General features: G+C 40.7%; 1 protein-coding gene across 6 annotated transcripts in view; it reads left to right on the top strand.

The window, feature by feature from the left end:
• Positions 1 to 16,655, top strand: part of APP (amyloid beta precursor protein) — a 271,787-nt gene that overhangs the window by 235,834 nt on the left and 19,298 nt on the right. For all 6 annotated transcript variants that reach the window (XM_016186733.2, XM_016186732.2, XM_016186731.2 and 3 more), the window contains one exon: positions 10,510 to 10,731. In XM_016186733.2, coding sequence (XP_016042219.1) covers positions 10,510 to 10,731 — 222 coding nt within the window. The remainder of the gene's footprint in view (positions 1 to 10,509; positions 10,732 to 16,655) is intronic.

The following is a 16,655-nucleotide window of genomic DNA, read 5'->3' as shown; positions in this document are numbered from 1 at the left end:
AGGTCAGGGTTCCCTTAGCACATGAGTGGCTGTGCAGTTGAGAACTGCCTGACTGCTCAGCTCTGTTCTCCCATGAAGGAGCTCTGTGACCCTGGACTATAACTTATATCTTTACCTTTGCTTTCTTCACGTGACTCAAAGTTGCTATTGACTCCACCACTTTCGAGATCTATCAAAAATAATTTATTCACCACAGGATGCTTGTGAAGATAGATGTATAATTAATTAATTAGTCATCAAAATCAACTAGCCAGAACCTTTGTAATATAGAATTTTTCATGGAATTATGTTAGGTTTGCACTTAGAATCAGGAATCTTGGATTCAAGTCTTACTTCTGCCACTTGCTAGCTTCATAGCTCAAGGTGGATGTTACCACTTGCTGAACTGTCAGTAGTGGTCGTACCATTCTAAAGATTATCATGAGGGTTGGGTGGTGGTGCATCTAGTTGAGCGCACACATTACCATGCACAAGGCATCCCCCATCCCACTCCCCATCTTTGTCCTATCAAATATAGAAAGAATGGGGGGGGGATGACCATCCAGGAGCAGTGGATTCATAGTGTTGGCACTGAGCGCCAGTGATAACGTTGATGATAAAAATAAGGGGAGGATTATCATGGGTATCAAATGTACTAGTGGTGGGAAAGGCCTTGGAAGTAGAAGGTATCACAGTTGAGGCCATGGCTCAGTGGAAGAATGCAGGACTTGCATTTGTGAGGTCCTGCATTTTGATCTCTGACACCACATATGTCAGAGTGATGCTGTAGTCTAGTTCTTTCCCTCATTCTCATTCTCTTACTCTCACTAAATAAATAAGTAAATCTTTCCAACAGGGAGTAGGGGAAGGGAAAGGAGAGGAAAGAAAGCAAGAAAAAAATGTTGTTGATCTCATGTTATGAAGATGCCATAGCATGACACAAATCCTATCACAGCATGGCTGTAACACATGTCATATGCTGGTTGTAGCATCCTGACCCTGTATGACAATCACAGGAAGACTCCACAGGTTCTCCTTCAAATCAGCATTCCAAGCCATATGGCTCTGCTCCAGTGAACTGTGAGGCAATCCATCCTTTGTATTCCCCAGCTAAGGCCAATCTACAGCAGTGGTGTGTATCCTCTGGTGCCCTCTGAATTATGATGTGCATCCTTTTTACCAGAATCAAAGTAACGCTGACCTGTTTCCTGACCTGTTTCCTGAACTTCCCTGTGCTCTCTGTGGTTTCCTGTCTGACAAATGCTCTGGTTAAAAAAAAAGGAAGTTCTTTTCTACCCCTTCTTTTCCTGTGAAAATGTTTTAGTGAGTGATAGATTCATGGCAATAAGTAGTGGGGGAGGGGGTGTTTAAAAACCTGATTTTTGGGTGTGTTGTAATGTCCATTATTCTGGCAATAACATTTCTTGGACGTACTCATCTTGGTCCCTTGTTTTGCTTATGAGTTTTATCTTTTTTTTTTTATTAGTGCTTTAATAATGAGTAACAAGATTGTATGATAGCAGAGGTAAAATCCCATACAGTTCCCACCATCAGAGTTCCATGTCCCATCTACCCAATTGGAAACTTCTTTATTGCTCTTGGAATATGGACCAAAATTCTTTATGGGTGCAGAAGATGGAAGGTCTGGCTTCTGTAATTGCTTCTCCACTGGGCATGGACATTGGCAGGTCAATCCATACCCTCAGCTGGTTTCTTTTTTTCCGTAGTGATGTAGGGCTCTAGGAGGTGAGACTTGAGGACACACTGGTGAGGTCATCTGCCCAAGGAAGTCAGGATGGAATTATAGTAGCATCTACAGCTTGGTACCTGAAAAGCAATAAGATAGAAAGCAGGACAAACTATTTAACCCAAAGGTAGGAATAGAGCAGATGAAATTAGGGATCTTCATGCAGAAAGAACCTAGGGAGCCTATTTTAGGTATGTTGCAAGGGTGAACTCAGACTGACAGGGAGCAAGGGTTGCACAGTCTCCTATGCTAAATATCGATGTATATGGGCCCTAGTCAGATGGATAGGGCAAACAGTTAATGGTATTTATTTACTTTCCTCATGTTTGGGAGCTACTCTGTGCCCTAATAGAGCTTTCTAGTGCTATTCTCAACTCTGACACCATATTCCCAGACAATATTTTTAGTCCACCTGCATTTTAGCTATCAGGTTCAGTCAAAGATTACTAAAGTCATGGGTTTTATCTTTTATTAAGAGGACATCTTAGCCAGGGAACAATCTCAACAGGTAAGAACATAGACCCCCTAGGTTCAAAGCTCTATCTCTGGCACTACCATAAACCGGAACTGAGTGGTACTCTGTTGTATCTCCCTTTCATAAAAATAAAGAAAGGAATCGTTTTAGAAATAAAAGATGAGGTCACTGTGTAGCAATGTCTTTGTGCAATTTTCAGCAGTAGTCAGACCATAATGTAGTTCAAGAAAATATCCATGCAGATTCTGACCCTTTTCTTCCAGGATAAGATACTCAAATAGCAAGAGTAGCAGAAAACAGGGTTCAAAAAGTCAAGGACTGGGGCCAGGTGGTGTTGCACCTGGCTGAGCACACATGGTAGAATGCTGCAAGGTGAGAGCTTTGTGAGTGATGAAGCAGGGCTGCAGGTGTCTCTGTCCTCTCTGTCTCACCCTCTTCCCTCTCAATTTCTGGCTGTCTCTATCTAATAAATAAATAAAGATAATTTGAAAAAAAAAAATTTAAGTCAAGGAACTACAGAGTTTGCCCATGCAACCTCTTATGTAAGAGACGGTGACCACCAGACTTGTAATTTTTAGAGCCCATGTGATATTAAATATATTGTGCATTGAGCAGTGAAATACACAAAAACTGGGATTGCAGAACTGTATCTGATTCCCAGTCTCAGTGTGGACCAAATGCCTACAAGGATGATAACAGAGCCGCACATATTAGGGGGAAGAAGCACTTTCCTCTCACAAATCTTCCCAGTGCAGGCATGGTGAGATTTACCTTGGACAGAGGTATGGTGACCCTCAGTCCTGTCTGTATTTAGTTAAAAGGTGGGAATTTGTCATATGAGAATTACCGAGATGAGATTAGAAGGGAATTTCTATTTGGCAGGAGATACGATTAATAAATGCATTTTTATCCACTAGGAACTAGAAGAATTAGAGGTGAAAAAACTGTGTGTGTGTGTGTGTGTGTGTGTGTGTGTGTGTGTGTGTGTGTGTGTAATGAGGGTTCAATGCTAGACAAAAGAAAAACAGATCTAAAGGACTTTATGCTCTCACCAGTCTCCAAACAAGTCCTGTACAGGCCATGAATTTTTGGGGAAAACTGATTTTGAACCCCCATCAAATAGTAGTTGCATAAAAATTTCCTCCACACAACTTAAATGTGTTTAAAGGAGATGGAAGAAGAAATTAGGAAACTCACTCATGCCAATGAAAGTGTATACAAAGAGAACTGATTTAATCTCACAAAATAGTAAGTAAACCTGATTTTTGAAACATAAAATGTGGCTGTTAAATGTTCAGAAGTCATTTGCATGATATTAATTATAATGACTAAGAATTGAGAGAGAGATACAGAGAAAGACCAGAGCACTGATCAGCTCTGGTTTATGATGATGCTAGAAATTGAACCTGGGTCCTCAGGCATGAAAGTCTTTTGCATAACCATTATGCTGTCTACTGAGCCGGAGGCCAGTTCTTTCAGACTGAGTTATCACACAGCTAGGAAAGTCATTCAGAACATGGAGCCCAGAACTCCCACACCTGGGACTTTCAGTTCTATCCCCAGTGCCACATGTACTGGATTGGCTCTCTGGCTTCTCTTTCTCTCATAAAACTCTCTCCAGCATATAAAATCAATAAAATGTTTAAAAAAAAAAAATGAACTGTCACGTAAGCCTACTGCTTTTGCAGTAGATATACCTATATCTTAGTTGCTGGAAGATGAAATCCCTATTGAATGCCATTTTGATGTTGCTTTCTTTTAGTTTTTTTTTCAATACTGGCTAAGTGGTGAAATTTAAGGGCTCCCCCCACACTATAAATATGCCTAATACTATCTTCAAAGCATTTCTTAACAAAATGAAAGGAGTTCATTGTTTCATATTTGGAATTCTGTATCTCTGGTATTGTTTAAACTGTCGGTTAAATATTGCCACCACTGAACTGAGTTCTCAGTTAAATATTATCAATTGTTACCAGTGAGGCTGCTCCACTTGAGTATTTCTGATGTTTCATTCTCTGTATAACTGCTGCAATTTTGGGCAATAACAGCTTTCGGGGGGGAAGGGGGGAAGTCTGGATGGAAAATGAGCCTAGTCTTTTAGCTTGACACAGCAATTGGCAGCTGTGCTATGTGGCAACTTTAAAACAAGGGATACTGGGTAAGGAAGGGGAGGGAGGGCATTGGAATCCTGATGCATGTTTGCAGACACCTATCACAGGGAGATAAGAAATTGTACCATATGTCAACTGTAAACCATTAATTTCCCAACAAAATGTTTTTTTTAAGAAAAGCTTTGTAAATCCCCAGTATTTACCATTCAAAGCATTAAAATAAAAATGTTAAACTAATCCAATTAATTTGCCCACTCAGAATGAACAATGAAGTAATCCTACTGAACTCTGGATTTTTTGTTTGTTTGTTTTGTTATCATTACTACAGGCAGGATTACCCAGTATCCGTTCATATTAGCTGCTGGTAAAAATCCCAGAAAGTGATTCCAAAAATAGCCATCTTGACATTTTATGGTCATAAAATTGAGTTCCACTCATTTATGATAATGCATGGTTCCCACCCTCCTTGTCCCCTTAGAAACCCCACTGGCTTCATTTTCCAAATGAGATTAACCAGAGCTAGTTGCTTCTAAACCTCCCATTTTTTAAATTGAGACAGGAACATGAATTTCTGCACTTTAGTACTCAGAAATTTATTTTTTAAAGCCTAAGTGCTTTTCACTCTGTGAAAATGACAGCCTTTCTTGAATATTTCATTTTATGAAAATGAATATGGTAATCTAGGAAAATTAACCACTGCAGGGTTAAACATTTTCACAGTCATTCAAAGGAAATTTCCTCCCAACAAAAGAGATAACAGAGAAGGGGCCAGGGTTTTCCTCTCCTTGAAATACCTTGTATAGTTTAGGAAGGACAGGTAGGAGCTTCTCTGCTACTGTAGTTCTCTGCTTTTTCTTTTTCTTCTTTCTTTTTTCTGTCTGTTTTTTTTTTTTTTTTTTTTTTTTACTGCTGTAGACTGAGAACCAGCTCCCAGGCCTGAGAAATGTCTGTTCCAGGAAACAAAGCCAGGTTCTATTCCATGGAGCTAATGGTACTGGGAGTTGAGTCAGCTTGCAACTGTCCCATAGTGAAAGACATTATGAAATAGTTATTATAAGAAAATTCTGCTTATGAAGCTGAATTTCTCAGATTGCACTGAGAGGAGGAGACAGGAAAATAATCAGGCTGTCATACAGTCAAAAGCATGTTTACCCTAAAGCAGAAATCATGATTGGGGTTCCTAACCCAGGGCCAGTCCTTGGAATCAGGGGGTGGGGGAGTTGTAAGGGGGTTGGACAAAAAAAGAGGTCTGAGTTTGTTATGAAATATTTTTAATTGATTCTCAAGCCCATCAGTCTGTCCATGATCAGACACAGATATCTCCAGACAGAATGCTGCCACATGGGAGAAGGGGTGTTATCTTGTTTTCTTTGTAGTCCCCCAAATGTTGAGTCAGACCACTGGATTTTCAACTGTAAGTATTCAGATAAGACTGCTAGGCACAAGGCAGAATCTATTTGATTCAAAATAGATTCTGCATTCCATCTATGCCACAGATGAGCAATCCAGTGACGGTAAAGACTAACCATGTTACCCTCCTCAGCCAGTGTGGAATATGAATAAGTGTGGGTGAAATGAAAGAGTTTGGTTTCAAGCAACCCAGAACTCAGATTTTATGCATTGTGTTCCCCAACCCCAGAGCTCTCCAAACTCTGTCCTGTTTGGCTTTTATGGGATTTTATGGAGGTGTCTTTATGGGTCATGGGTGATTAAATCATTGTCCACTGGGGACTCAACTCAATCTCAAACTCTCACCAAGAGGAAGGGCATAAGTCAGAAGGTTTCAATTCTCTGATCATACAGTTGGCTTGACTGGTAACCAGACTCTCTGTCCTTATGTACTCCAGAGTTTTACCAAAGCTACTCGTTGACAGACCTTTTTAAAGGCACCTTTATAGGGACAGGAAAATAGCTGAAGGAAACTTAGTGCTGTGGTATCCTTCCCATTCTCTATCCATCTTTCTATCTATCTATCTATCTATCTATCTATCTATCTATCTATCTATCTATCTATCTCTCTATCTGTCTATCTACCTACCTACCTATCTGAAGAGGTTGACTCAGAGTAGGGAAACCCACTGGTGACTAAAGAGAAAGTAAGGGAACCTTTATAGTCCTTATCACTTGGGAAATTCCAAGGATTTTAGAAATTCTATATCAATGAAAACCAAGTATATATTTCCCATTATAAATCACACCATGGGTATATACAGCAAATATCTATGATCTTTTTGATTGGAAAAAAAAATCAGTGAACTCAGATTTCAGTGTTTAGCAGCTAACAGAGGAGTTTAGGACTGATTCAGTAGAAAATAGGGAACCATCCCTCAATATCAAAAATACTGGGTGCCGAGGTAAAAATTAGAGTAGAAAGAGCAATGAGATGGCTATCAGTTATCCATAAAAGTGTAGCAATGTTTGATAGGTTAATAGTGGAAAGTGAGAGAGAGAAATAAATAAGCCAATTCACACATAAAATTAAAAGGTATTTTCAGAAATAAAGCATCAGTTTCAGAATACAGAGTCAGTCACAGATGGTTCTGAATGTTTGACACCTGCGGTTAGGAGAATGGCTTTGGGTATGTTTGTTTCCTGCAACCATTAGAAAACAGAAAGGAAGGAGAGCAAGGGGTTTGGGCACATATAAAAGTTCATGGAAACGCTGAGCGATAAAGTCAGCAAGCTATTAGAAACTGTAAACCAGAATAAGTAAAATTCAAAGCCGAAGAAATATACTTCAGATTCATCAATGGGAGGTGATCCTTAAGGTCTAAGGAGTGGGTGGTATTTCAAAGAGGTTAATTTTAAAAGGGGTGGGGGAGGGTAGAAGGGTACGAGAAGATGATATGATTAGATTTGTGGAGAAGAGGGATGAAGATTTATTCAAAGAGGTCAGGAAAAAAAAAACTCAGAACTTGTGTTAGGAAAAATCTACAAGGAAAGTATTTCCAGATGAAGGTTGTGTCTTTCTTGTAAACACACACACACACACACACACATTAAAATAAAAATGGTGGCGCCAACTGAGGCCATGGGCAGATTATGCTGGCAAAGGTTACTCCTTCATAAGATGAACATTATTCCAGAAGATCTGATCTTTAGCATAGTAAGTGCATACTAGTCACAAGCATAAGATTTATATAAGAGGATGTCCATTTAATTTACTAAAGCAGACATTGGCTGAATTATTAGACATTACCCATGGATCTGTAAGACATGAAAAAACTGCAGGAAATCTAATGGTGTTTCATCTGAACGGAAAAGGTCACTGAAAGCATCAAATACTGGATTTTAGCGTGGTGCAACTGCTAACAGATATATGTTACAACCCAAATTAGACGTCGGGAGGGCTGACTTGCTAGAGATTTTTATCATTTAAAATAATATCTTGCAATAAAACTGACTCCACGGAAGAATATTCATCAGTCTTTAGAGCTGTTCTGTCAAAGGATTTTAATAGATCTATTGGAGCAGAATTTTAATTCTTCAGGCAAATTTTTGTCGATTAAAAAAGAATGTGAAGGATGATGGTAAAATGTTGCAAATCAAATTCAGATCCTGGTTTTATTTGTTCTACATTCCTACAGCAGGAATATGAAACCCGTGATCAGTTTGAAATATCAAATGCAATAAACTCTTGACAGAAGTATGATTGGAAAATGCTCTATTCTGATTAATATTATTGTTAGTAGCACATATGCTATATATGGGTCTCGAATTTTAAGATATATCACAGAAAAACCTGGTGTGGATCATTGGGTCAGCTTAATAGCAGATTTGTGAACTGAGTGATAATCCTATTTTTAAAGTAATAGTTAAACTTGATACTGGGTTATGTTCCAGGCTTTTTTTTTTCCTAATAAAAATGCAATTCAATAATGAATTTTCACTAGTCTTTAAGTACTCTAAAGGGTTTTGTTGTTGTTGTTGTTAGTTTTTTATTATCTTTATTTATTTGATAGTCATCCAGAAATCGAGAGGAAGGGGGAGAGAGGGAGAGAGAAAAGCACCTGCAGCCCTGCTTCACCACTTGCAAAGCTTCCCCCCTGCAGGGGGAGAGTGGGGGCTTGAACCTGGGTCCTTGGCACACAATAACGCGCACTCAACCAGGTGCACCACCACCCCACCCGATCTTTAAGTACTTTAGATAGGCTGGGGATGCAGCACCATGGTTATGCAAAGGATTTTCATGCCTGAGAATCTGAGGTTCCAGGTTCCAGGTTCAATCCCCGGCACCACTGTAAGCCAGAACTGAACAGTGCTCTTGTCTTGCCTGTCTCTCTCTTTTTCTGTATCTCTCTCATTAAAACAGATATTTTATTAAAGAACTTTAGATAAGTTCACTATATTCCATAAAACTGACTTTATTTAGTCAGTTTAAAGAAAAAAAAGAGGAACAGAAGGTTGTCAGAAAGGTAGTTCAACTGGGTAGGGTGCATATCTTGCTAAGCACATGACTCAATTTTGGTTCCCAGTACCAAATGGGAGTGCCACAGCACAGGGTGAAACTCTGTGGTGTCTCTACTTCTCTTTCTTCTTCTCTGTCAGCCTATTAGAAAGCCAGAGGTTAAATCCCTATCACCAGCTAATGTCAGAGCTGAGCACTGCTCTGGTGTTTCGCTCTCTCTCTCTCTCTCTCTCCCCCTCCATCCCTCCCTCCTTCCACTCCCTCCCTTCCCCTTTCTCCTTACTCCTTCTCTCTCATAATAAACAAATACTTTTCTCAAAATGTGCAAACCCTGAAGGGACTGGAGGAAATAATTCAGCACTGGAGCACAGAACTTGCATGCATGAAGTCCCGGGTCCAGTCCCCAGCACCACATATGCCTGAACTAAGTGGTTCTCTGATCCCTCCCTCCCTCCTTCCTTTTCTCATACTGCTACAAAGTTCATGAATCTTTTTTGCCACCAGGGTTATTGCTGGGACTCAGTGTCTACATAACTCCACCACTCCCAGCAGTTATTGTATTATTATTATTTTATTTTTTGAAAGATGGTGAAAGACAGAAATAAAGAAGAGACACCTGGAGCATCTCTCCACCACTCATGAAGAAGCTTCCCCCCATAGGTGGGGATCAGAGTCTTGAACCTGAGTCCTCTCGAATGATAGCATGCACTCTACTGAGTGAACCACCACCCAGCCCCCAAGTTAATTGTTTTTAAAAAGAGAATGCACCTAGCAGCAGAGGAAGAAAGTAGATATTTAGTTTGAAGTTACTCGCATGAGAAATGGTGGGAAGCAGGAATGTTGACGTGACCGGGGCAAAGCTTCAGATCTTCAGGCCACATCTGTAAGGGCCAGGGCACCTTTTTTTTTGCTTCAAAAAGATTGAACATGTAGGAGGTGCCTGTTGTCCATTTCACTTTGGTTGTCCTTAGGAGTGTTCAAGAAAAGAACTGAGCATTCGTTGGGCTTGTCTTTCAGCTTAGAAGTAATAAGATAGCAGGGAACTAGGCAATGATGTACTGAGTAGAGCAGACACATCACCATGCACAGAAGACCCTGGTTCAAGCCCCTGGTCCCCACCTCCAGAAGGGAAGCTTCACAAACTGTGAAGCATTGCTGTAGGTCTCTCTCTCTCTCTCTCTCTCTCTCTCTCTCTCTCTCTCAATCCCCCGCCTCCCCTTCCCTCTCAACTTCTGTCTCTATCAAATAAGAAAGAAAGAAAGGAAGGAAGGAAGGAAGGAAGGAAGGAAGGAAGGAAGGAAGGAAGGAAGGAAGGAAGGGAAAAGGTTGTCAAGAGGATGAGAAGTAACTCACTCTGTAGAGCAAGCACCTTACCAAGTTGTAAGCCCTGGGCCCAAGCCTCTGACAACACACGCAGGAGCATCACCAACCCAGGGTAAACTGTATGGATGATGAAGTGTTGCTGTGGTGTCTCTTTCTCTTTCCCTTCTCGCTAAAATAAACAAAAAGGAATGAAACTTTGACCCAGAAGCAGTGGCCACAAGCACTTCACCAGAGCTTGCTTCCTCTGAGAGTATGAAATCATGTGCAGAATCTGTCAGAGGTGGGAAGAGTTTTGAGCCTCTGGGAGGAGTGTGGGGTGGTTCAGAGCATCAGTCCGGGACTGAGCGGTCTCTTTAGGCTCAGACTCCAACCTGGGTACTTGGTGACTGAGATGTTAAGTGATCATGGCTACTGGTAGTTGTCTGATTGTCATCCCTTACCAAGAATCTGGCTGTGTTTTCTTTAGATGAACTGCTACAAAAGGAGCAAAACTACTCGGATGATGTCTTGGCCAACATGATCAGCGAACCCAGAATCAGTTACGGAAATGATGCACTCATGCCATCTTTGACAGAAACGAAAACTACGGTGGAGCTTCTTCCCGTGAATGGGGAGTTCAGCCTGGATGATCTCCAGCCCTGGCATCCTTTTGCCGCCGACTCTGTGCCTGCCAATACAGAGAATGAAGGTAAAATGAAAAATACATTGAGAAAAAATGGGTGGGGTGGGGGTGAGGATTTGGCAGTAGAGCTCACACTTTACTATGTACAAAAGACCCAGGTTTGAGCCCTGGTACAACATGGGATCACCATGCATGACAGGTCTTGTGGTATCTGTCTCTATGTTAAATTAAAAAAAAAAAAAGATATAAAGAGCCCTCTGGGATCGGTAAAATTGCACAGCTGTGACACCCAACTGTAAAAGGAAAGGAGGAGAAAGAAAAAGAAAAGAAAGTACTCTCACTGAGGAGTGTCTTGTTGCTTCTGCAAAGAAAGAACATTATTAACGCACTGACTTGTGTCTATGACCCACCAGACTGGACTGACCACCTTTGAAGAGAATGGACCAGGGATGAAATGATAGCAAATCACACTAGACCCAACAGTGCGGAAATGTTCCGGTAGGGCCTGTGTGTGTGGAGATTGGAAAGGCACCCGAGTCTTACTAGTTATTCATACCAGTGCATACCATTTTGGATGGTGTTCAATGCTAAAGGCAAGGATAGAGAACCACTTCGGAATAAAATGCAATTTTGCTTAAGATTTAAATAATTTTATACTTGGCAGTTCACTGCAAGGCAGCTGTCAACAGTGGAAGCATGTTGTTCTAAATGTTTTTTTTTTCAAGCCTCCGGTCCCCACATGCAGAAGAAAAGCTTCACAAGTGGTAGAGTAGGGCTGCAAGTGTCTCTCTGTCTCTCTCCCTCTCTGTCTCCCCACTCTTCTCAATTTCTGACAGTCCCTATCCAATAAATAAAGATAATTTTTAAAAAATTTTAAAACACACATGCTGTAGTAGAAGCTATAAATTGTAATTTTATTTATGGAAAGATATTTAGAAAGCCAAAATAAAATGAATTAGCATCAGAGTAAAATTAATGTGTAGAAACTTCTGAGTATGCTGGAATACTTGACGTTGCTCTCAGTTTCATGAGGCCTATTGAAAGATGGACTGGACTGCACTAGACTTGTCTGACGAAGATATAACAGACATTCGAGGTAACAACCTCAGTGAACGCAGGGAATGCAGTGTCGCAGAGCACAGCCCAGAGTAGCAGAAGGTGATGCAGCATGTTACAAGGTGTTGCCTTTCTGGACTGCAGGTTTCCTCTTATCCTTTTTTGTTGTTTATTGAGAGCTTAAATTCCATATGTGGCTTTCAGGCTATATATCTCATTATCTTTAATGGAGTAAATGGAGATTATCAATAACACCAGCAGTTAAATACCCTGACTTTTATTGTTCTGAGCATTTTATCCTGACTTTATGTGTCCGTGTGTGTATGCACATATGTGATCACCACTAATAATATGTTCTATTAAGTGTGCTGCTTATATTAAAAAAATTTTTTAAGATGGGGCCAAGGTGGTGGTGCACCTGTTTAAGCGCTCACATTACAGTGTGCAAGGACCTGGGTTCGAGCCCCTGTTCCCCACCTGCAGGAGGAAAGCTTCAAGAGTGGTGAAGAAGGGCTGCAGGTGTCTCTCTGTCTCTTTCCCTCTCTATCTCCCCTCCCCTCTCGATTTCTCTATTTCTATCCAATAGTAAATAAATAAATATTTTTTTAAATTGTTTTTAAATAAAAGGCATTTTGTTTGGAGAGGTAGAGAATGCAGTAATAATTTTTCTCCTTTTAAGTAAAAATATTAGTCAACGCTATTTCACCACCACAGCAGCTTCCTAAAATCTTAACCTGACGCCTGTGTGAACTTGTTCACTGTTTTTCTGGTCTTCTGCCTCCGAGCAGTCCCAAGTCAAAAGGGGGACCAGGTGGTAGTGCACCTGGTTAAGTGTACACATTGCAGTGTGCAAGGTTGCAAGTTCAAACCCCTAAACCCTACCTGCAGGGGGGAAAGCTTCACACACAGTAGAACAGGGCTGCAGGTGTCTCTCTGTCTCTCTCCCTCTCTGTTTCCCCCTCCCTTCTCAATTCCTCTTGTCTCTATCCAATAATAAATAAATAAAAACATTTTTAAAAAATCAAGTCAATAAAAAGACATCTGAGTCCACATCATGAAGCAAACTGAGTTCCTACCCCAACCCTTGCCAGATAACCCAGAGAAAGAAGATTTTATTGACCATGGTCAGGCATCACTTAATGGCAAGGAGACACTCGGAGAAATGAGTCACTAGGTGACTTGGTTGTTGTGTGTGTGTCTTCAAGTGTAAGTGCAGAATCCTAGGTGCATATAGCTGGTAGGCTATATGGTGTCATCTGTTGGGATCATCATGATATATATAGTTTGGCATTGCCGGTTCTGAAGAAAACATCTTTCAGCACCTCCTTAGTGTATACTGGTTTTCCTCCATGTGTTAAGTTTGGGGAAAACCAAGAGAGAGGAAGAAAAAAAAAAAAAAGCAGTTTGGAAGTACTCCCAAAACAGCAATGAACTTAACACTTCTGCCCAGAGCTGTATCCCGTGACTATTGGGCTCAGATTCCTGGAGGCATAGAGTTTTCATCAGTTCTGAGAAGTAACAGGCTTACCAAAAAATGTGTTATTTTTCTGGGGCTGGGTGTTGGCGCACCTGGTTGAGTGCATGTATTACAGTGCTCAAGAATCCGGGTTCAAGCCCCCAGTCCTCACCTGCAGGGGGAAAACTTTACAAGTGGTGAAGCAGGGCTGCAGGTGTCTCTCTGTCTCTCTCCCTTTCTGTCACCCCCTCCCTCTTGATTTCTGGCTGTCTCTATCCAATAAATAAAGATAATAATAAATTTTTTAAAAAATTAAAAAAAAAAAAGAAAAATGTGTTATTTTCCACAACTTATCAGTCAAATTCAGAGATGATGGATCAGACACCAGGGCCTTCTTTTAATCTATGCTAGAAATATATATATATAGTGTAATTTTAAGCTCATGAACTATGCTTGATTGGCTCTTAAAAGCGGGGGGCAGGGGCTATCCTCTGGCTTTTCTGAGCCACTGAATTCTAAATAACTAAACTGAAAGGACACCATTGTTCCTAAAACTGTTGTTCTCATGAATCACGAAATCATCTGAGAGCATTTATGTTGCAGCCAGCTCACCCTCACATCCATCTGAAAGCATTTATGTTTCCTCTACTTTTTCATGACTATATGGTTAGTCAGCAAGACCATCATGGAACAGTGGCCACCAGAAAGTCTTTGTGGGCACCAGTCAACTTGTTGGTATCTAATACAGACAGACATATGATGCTCTTAAAGAGGCAAGAGAGGTCTTATATTTGTGGAAAAGGAGTAGCCCCTTTGATGTCTTTACTTAGATAAAAAGAAGCAATGGGAGGGGGGGACAGTGGTACACCTGGTTAAGTGCACATAGTACTAAGTGCAAGGACCTGAGCAAGAATCCAAGTTCAAGTCCCAGGTTCCTCACCTGCAGGAGAAACGCTTCAAAAGAGGTGAAGCAGGTCTACAGGTGACTATCTTTCTATCTCCCCTTCCTCTTTCAATTTCACTCTGTTCTATCCAGTTAAAAACTGGGGGGTGAGGGGGGTGGTCACAAGAAGCAGTGTACTGATAGTGCTGGCACCGAGACCCAGCAATAACCCTGGAGGAAAAAAAAATAAATGAATAATAAAGAAGCAATGAATAAATGTTTTTACATATCGACTTTGAAGTGGAATGACTGTCCTTAGACCCACAAGCCATCTGCTCCAGGCCTCACTACCTGGTTTGCTGCTGACCCTCTGTCACCTCCTCAGGCAGGTGAAGACGTTGTGCTAGGCAGCTGGTAGCTTCTAACTGATCAAGAAGCACAAACTCAAAAATTTAAGATTTTTTTGAAAATATTTTACTTATTCCCTCTTGTTGCCCTTGCTGTTTTTTATTGTTGTAGTTATTATTGTTTTTGTTATTGATGTCATTATTATTGGATAGGACAGAGAGAAATGGAGACAAGAGGGGAAGACAGAGAGGGGGAGAGAAAGACAGACACCTGTAGACCTGCTAAGAAGCGACTCCCCTGCAGGTGAGGAGCCGGGGGCTCGAACTGGGATCTTTATGCCGGTCCTTGTGCTTTGCGCCACCTGCGCTTTACCCACTGCGCTACAGCCCGACTCCCAAAATTCAAGAATTTTTATCCTTCTGTTTCTCTTCTCTTGTCAGGGAAGGATTTGAACCAAAAACTGCTGAAGTCAGGGAGGGGAAAAAAGATATCTGTTTACGCTTTTTTTTCCTTTGTCTCTTTTCTTGTTTGTTTGTTTTGTTTATAAAATACAAACATTGACAAGACCATAGTATAAGAGTGGTACATTTCCACACATTGCCCACCCCCAGAGCTCCTACACTTTATTTTTAACTCTTTAAGGTGATCTGTTTCTTATTTTCAGTTTACTAAAAAGCACAGAGTAAACTACTTTGATCACTATGTTGGGAGTTACTTTCTGGTTCAAAGAGTAATCTTTCAATTGAAAATATACAAAGTATTTTCCATGGAATGTGAACTTAGACACAACTCTTGTCTTTTTAGCATACTGATGTTTGGTGCCTGAACACAAGACTTAATTATTCTTGGAATATTAGTTTATATTGAGACAGCCTCAAGCTGTTCAAGAAGAATAAGGTTTTTCGCCACAAATAATGTTTGTGCAAAAAGTCTTTCATGCCTGACTCTTTAAGGTCCCAAGTTTAATACTTAGCACCACCATAAACCAGAGTTGAGCAGTCTTCTGCTAAAATAGAAAGGATGGAGGGAGGGAATCATACTTTTTCCATCACAGAGAAATTTATAGGATTAATCTTCTGACTTAAAATACCTACTGATAGATAGTTTCTTGTAATAGCAATTTTGAGTTTTTTTTCTCTGCACATCTGATGCTTTTCTGTATTCACTTACGTGATTATGGAATAGCAGTTTGCCATTGAGGTTCTTTCACATACATATACACAGGTGAGTCTCGCAAGGACCCTGTTTCCTTATAACCAGGCTGAAGCTCAAAGACTGTGAGTTGCCCCAGATCACAGAGGAAAATAAATGATGACATCAAAGGAGACCGTGCAGTTGGCTGGCAGTGCTTCAGCCCAAGTTTAAACCACAAGTACAGCTGCTTACCCAGATCAAATACGGTTTCTGATAATTTAACCACTGAAAGTTCTTTTTGGCTTAGTAAGTTCTTTATTCCTTACTTTCAACTGAAGCACCATTTGGCACTCTTAGAAATAAGAAATTCTCGGTGGTCGGGCGGTAGCGCAGCAAGTTAAGCGCAACGTCCGGTTTGAGCCCCCAGCTCCCCACCTGCAGGGGAGTCGCTTCACAGGCGGTGAAGTAGGTCTCAGGTGTCTATCATTCTCTCCCCCTCTCTGTCTTCCCCTCCTCTCTACATTTCTCTCTGTCCTATACAATGACATCAACAACAACAATAGTAACTACAACAACAATGAAAAACAACAAGGGCAACAAAAGGGAAAATAAATAAATATATAAATAAATAAATAAAAATTTTAAAAAGTAAGAAATTCTCGGGGGTCAGGCAGTGGCACACCTGGATAAGTGCACATAGTAAGAAGTGCAAGGACCTGCACAAGGATCCTGGTTCAAATCTCCACTCCCCACCTACAAGGGGATCACTTCACAAGAGGTGAAGCAGGTCTGCAGGTGTCTGTTTTTTTCTCCCCCTCTCTATCCTCTCTTCCCCTCTCAATTTCTCTCTGTCCTATCCAATAAAACAAAAACAAACAACCAAAAAAGAATGGCCTCCAGGAGCAGACACCAAGCCCCAGAGATAACCCTGGAGGGGGAAAAAAAAAGTAAGAAATTCTAAAAAAAGTACAACAATCCTCCAGTTAATCCCATTTGATAAGGAATATTAAAATCATTCGATGTATATATTGCTGCAGATAAGGAGAAAATGAAACTAGGAATTATTGGATTGTTCGAAAAGTCATGACATTTTTTTCTGGGCAGAAAATGCAT

Source organism: Erinaceus europaeus, chromosome 9 (assembly GCF_950295315.1).
Source record: "Erinaceus europaeus chromosome 9, mEriEur2.1, whole genome shotgun sequence".
Taxonomy (NCBI): domain Eukaryota; kingdom Metazoa; phylum Chordata; class Mammalia; order Eulipotyphla; family Erinaceidae; genus Erinaceus; species Erinaceus europaeus.
This window is presented reverse-complemented; position numbering and strand designations above follow the sequence as displayed.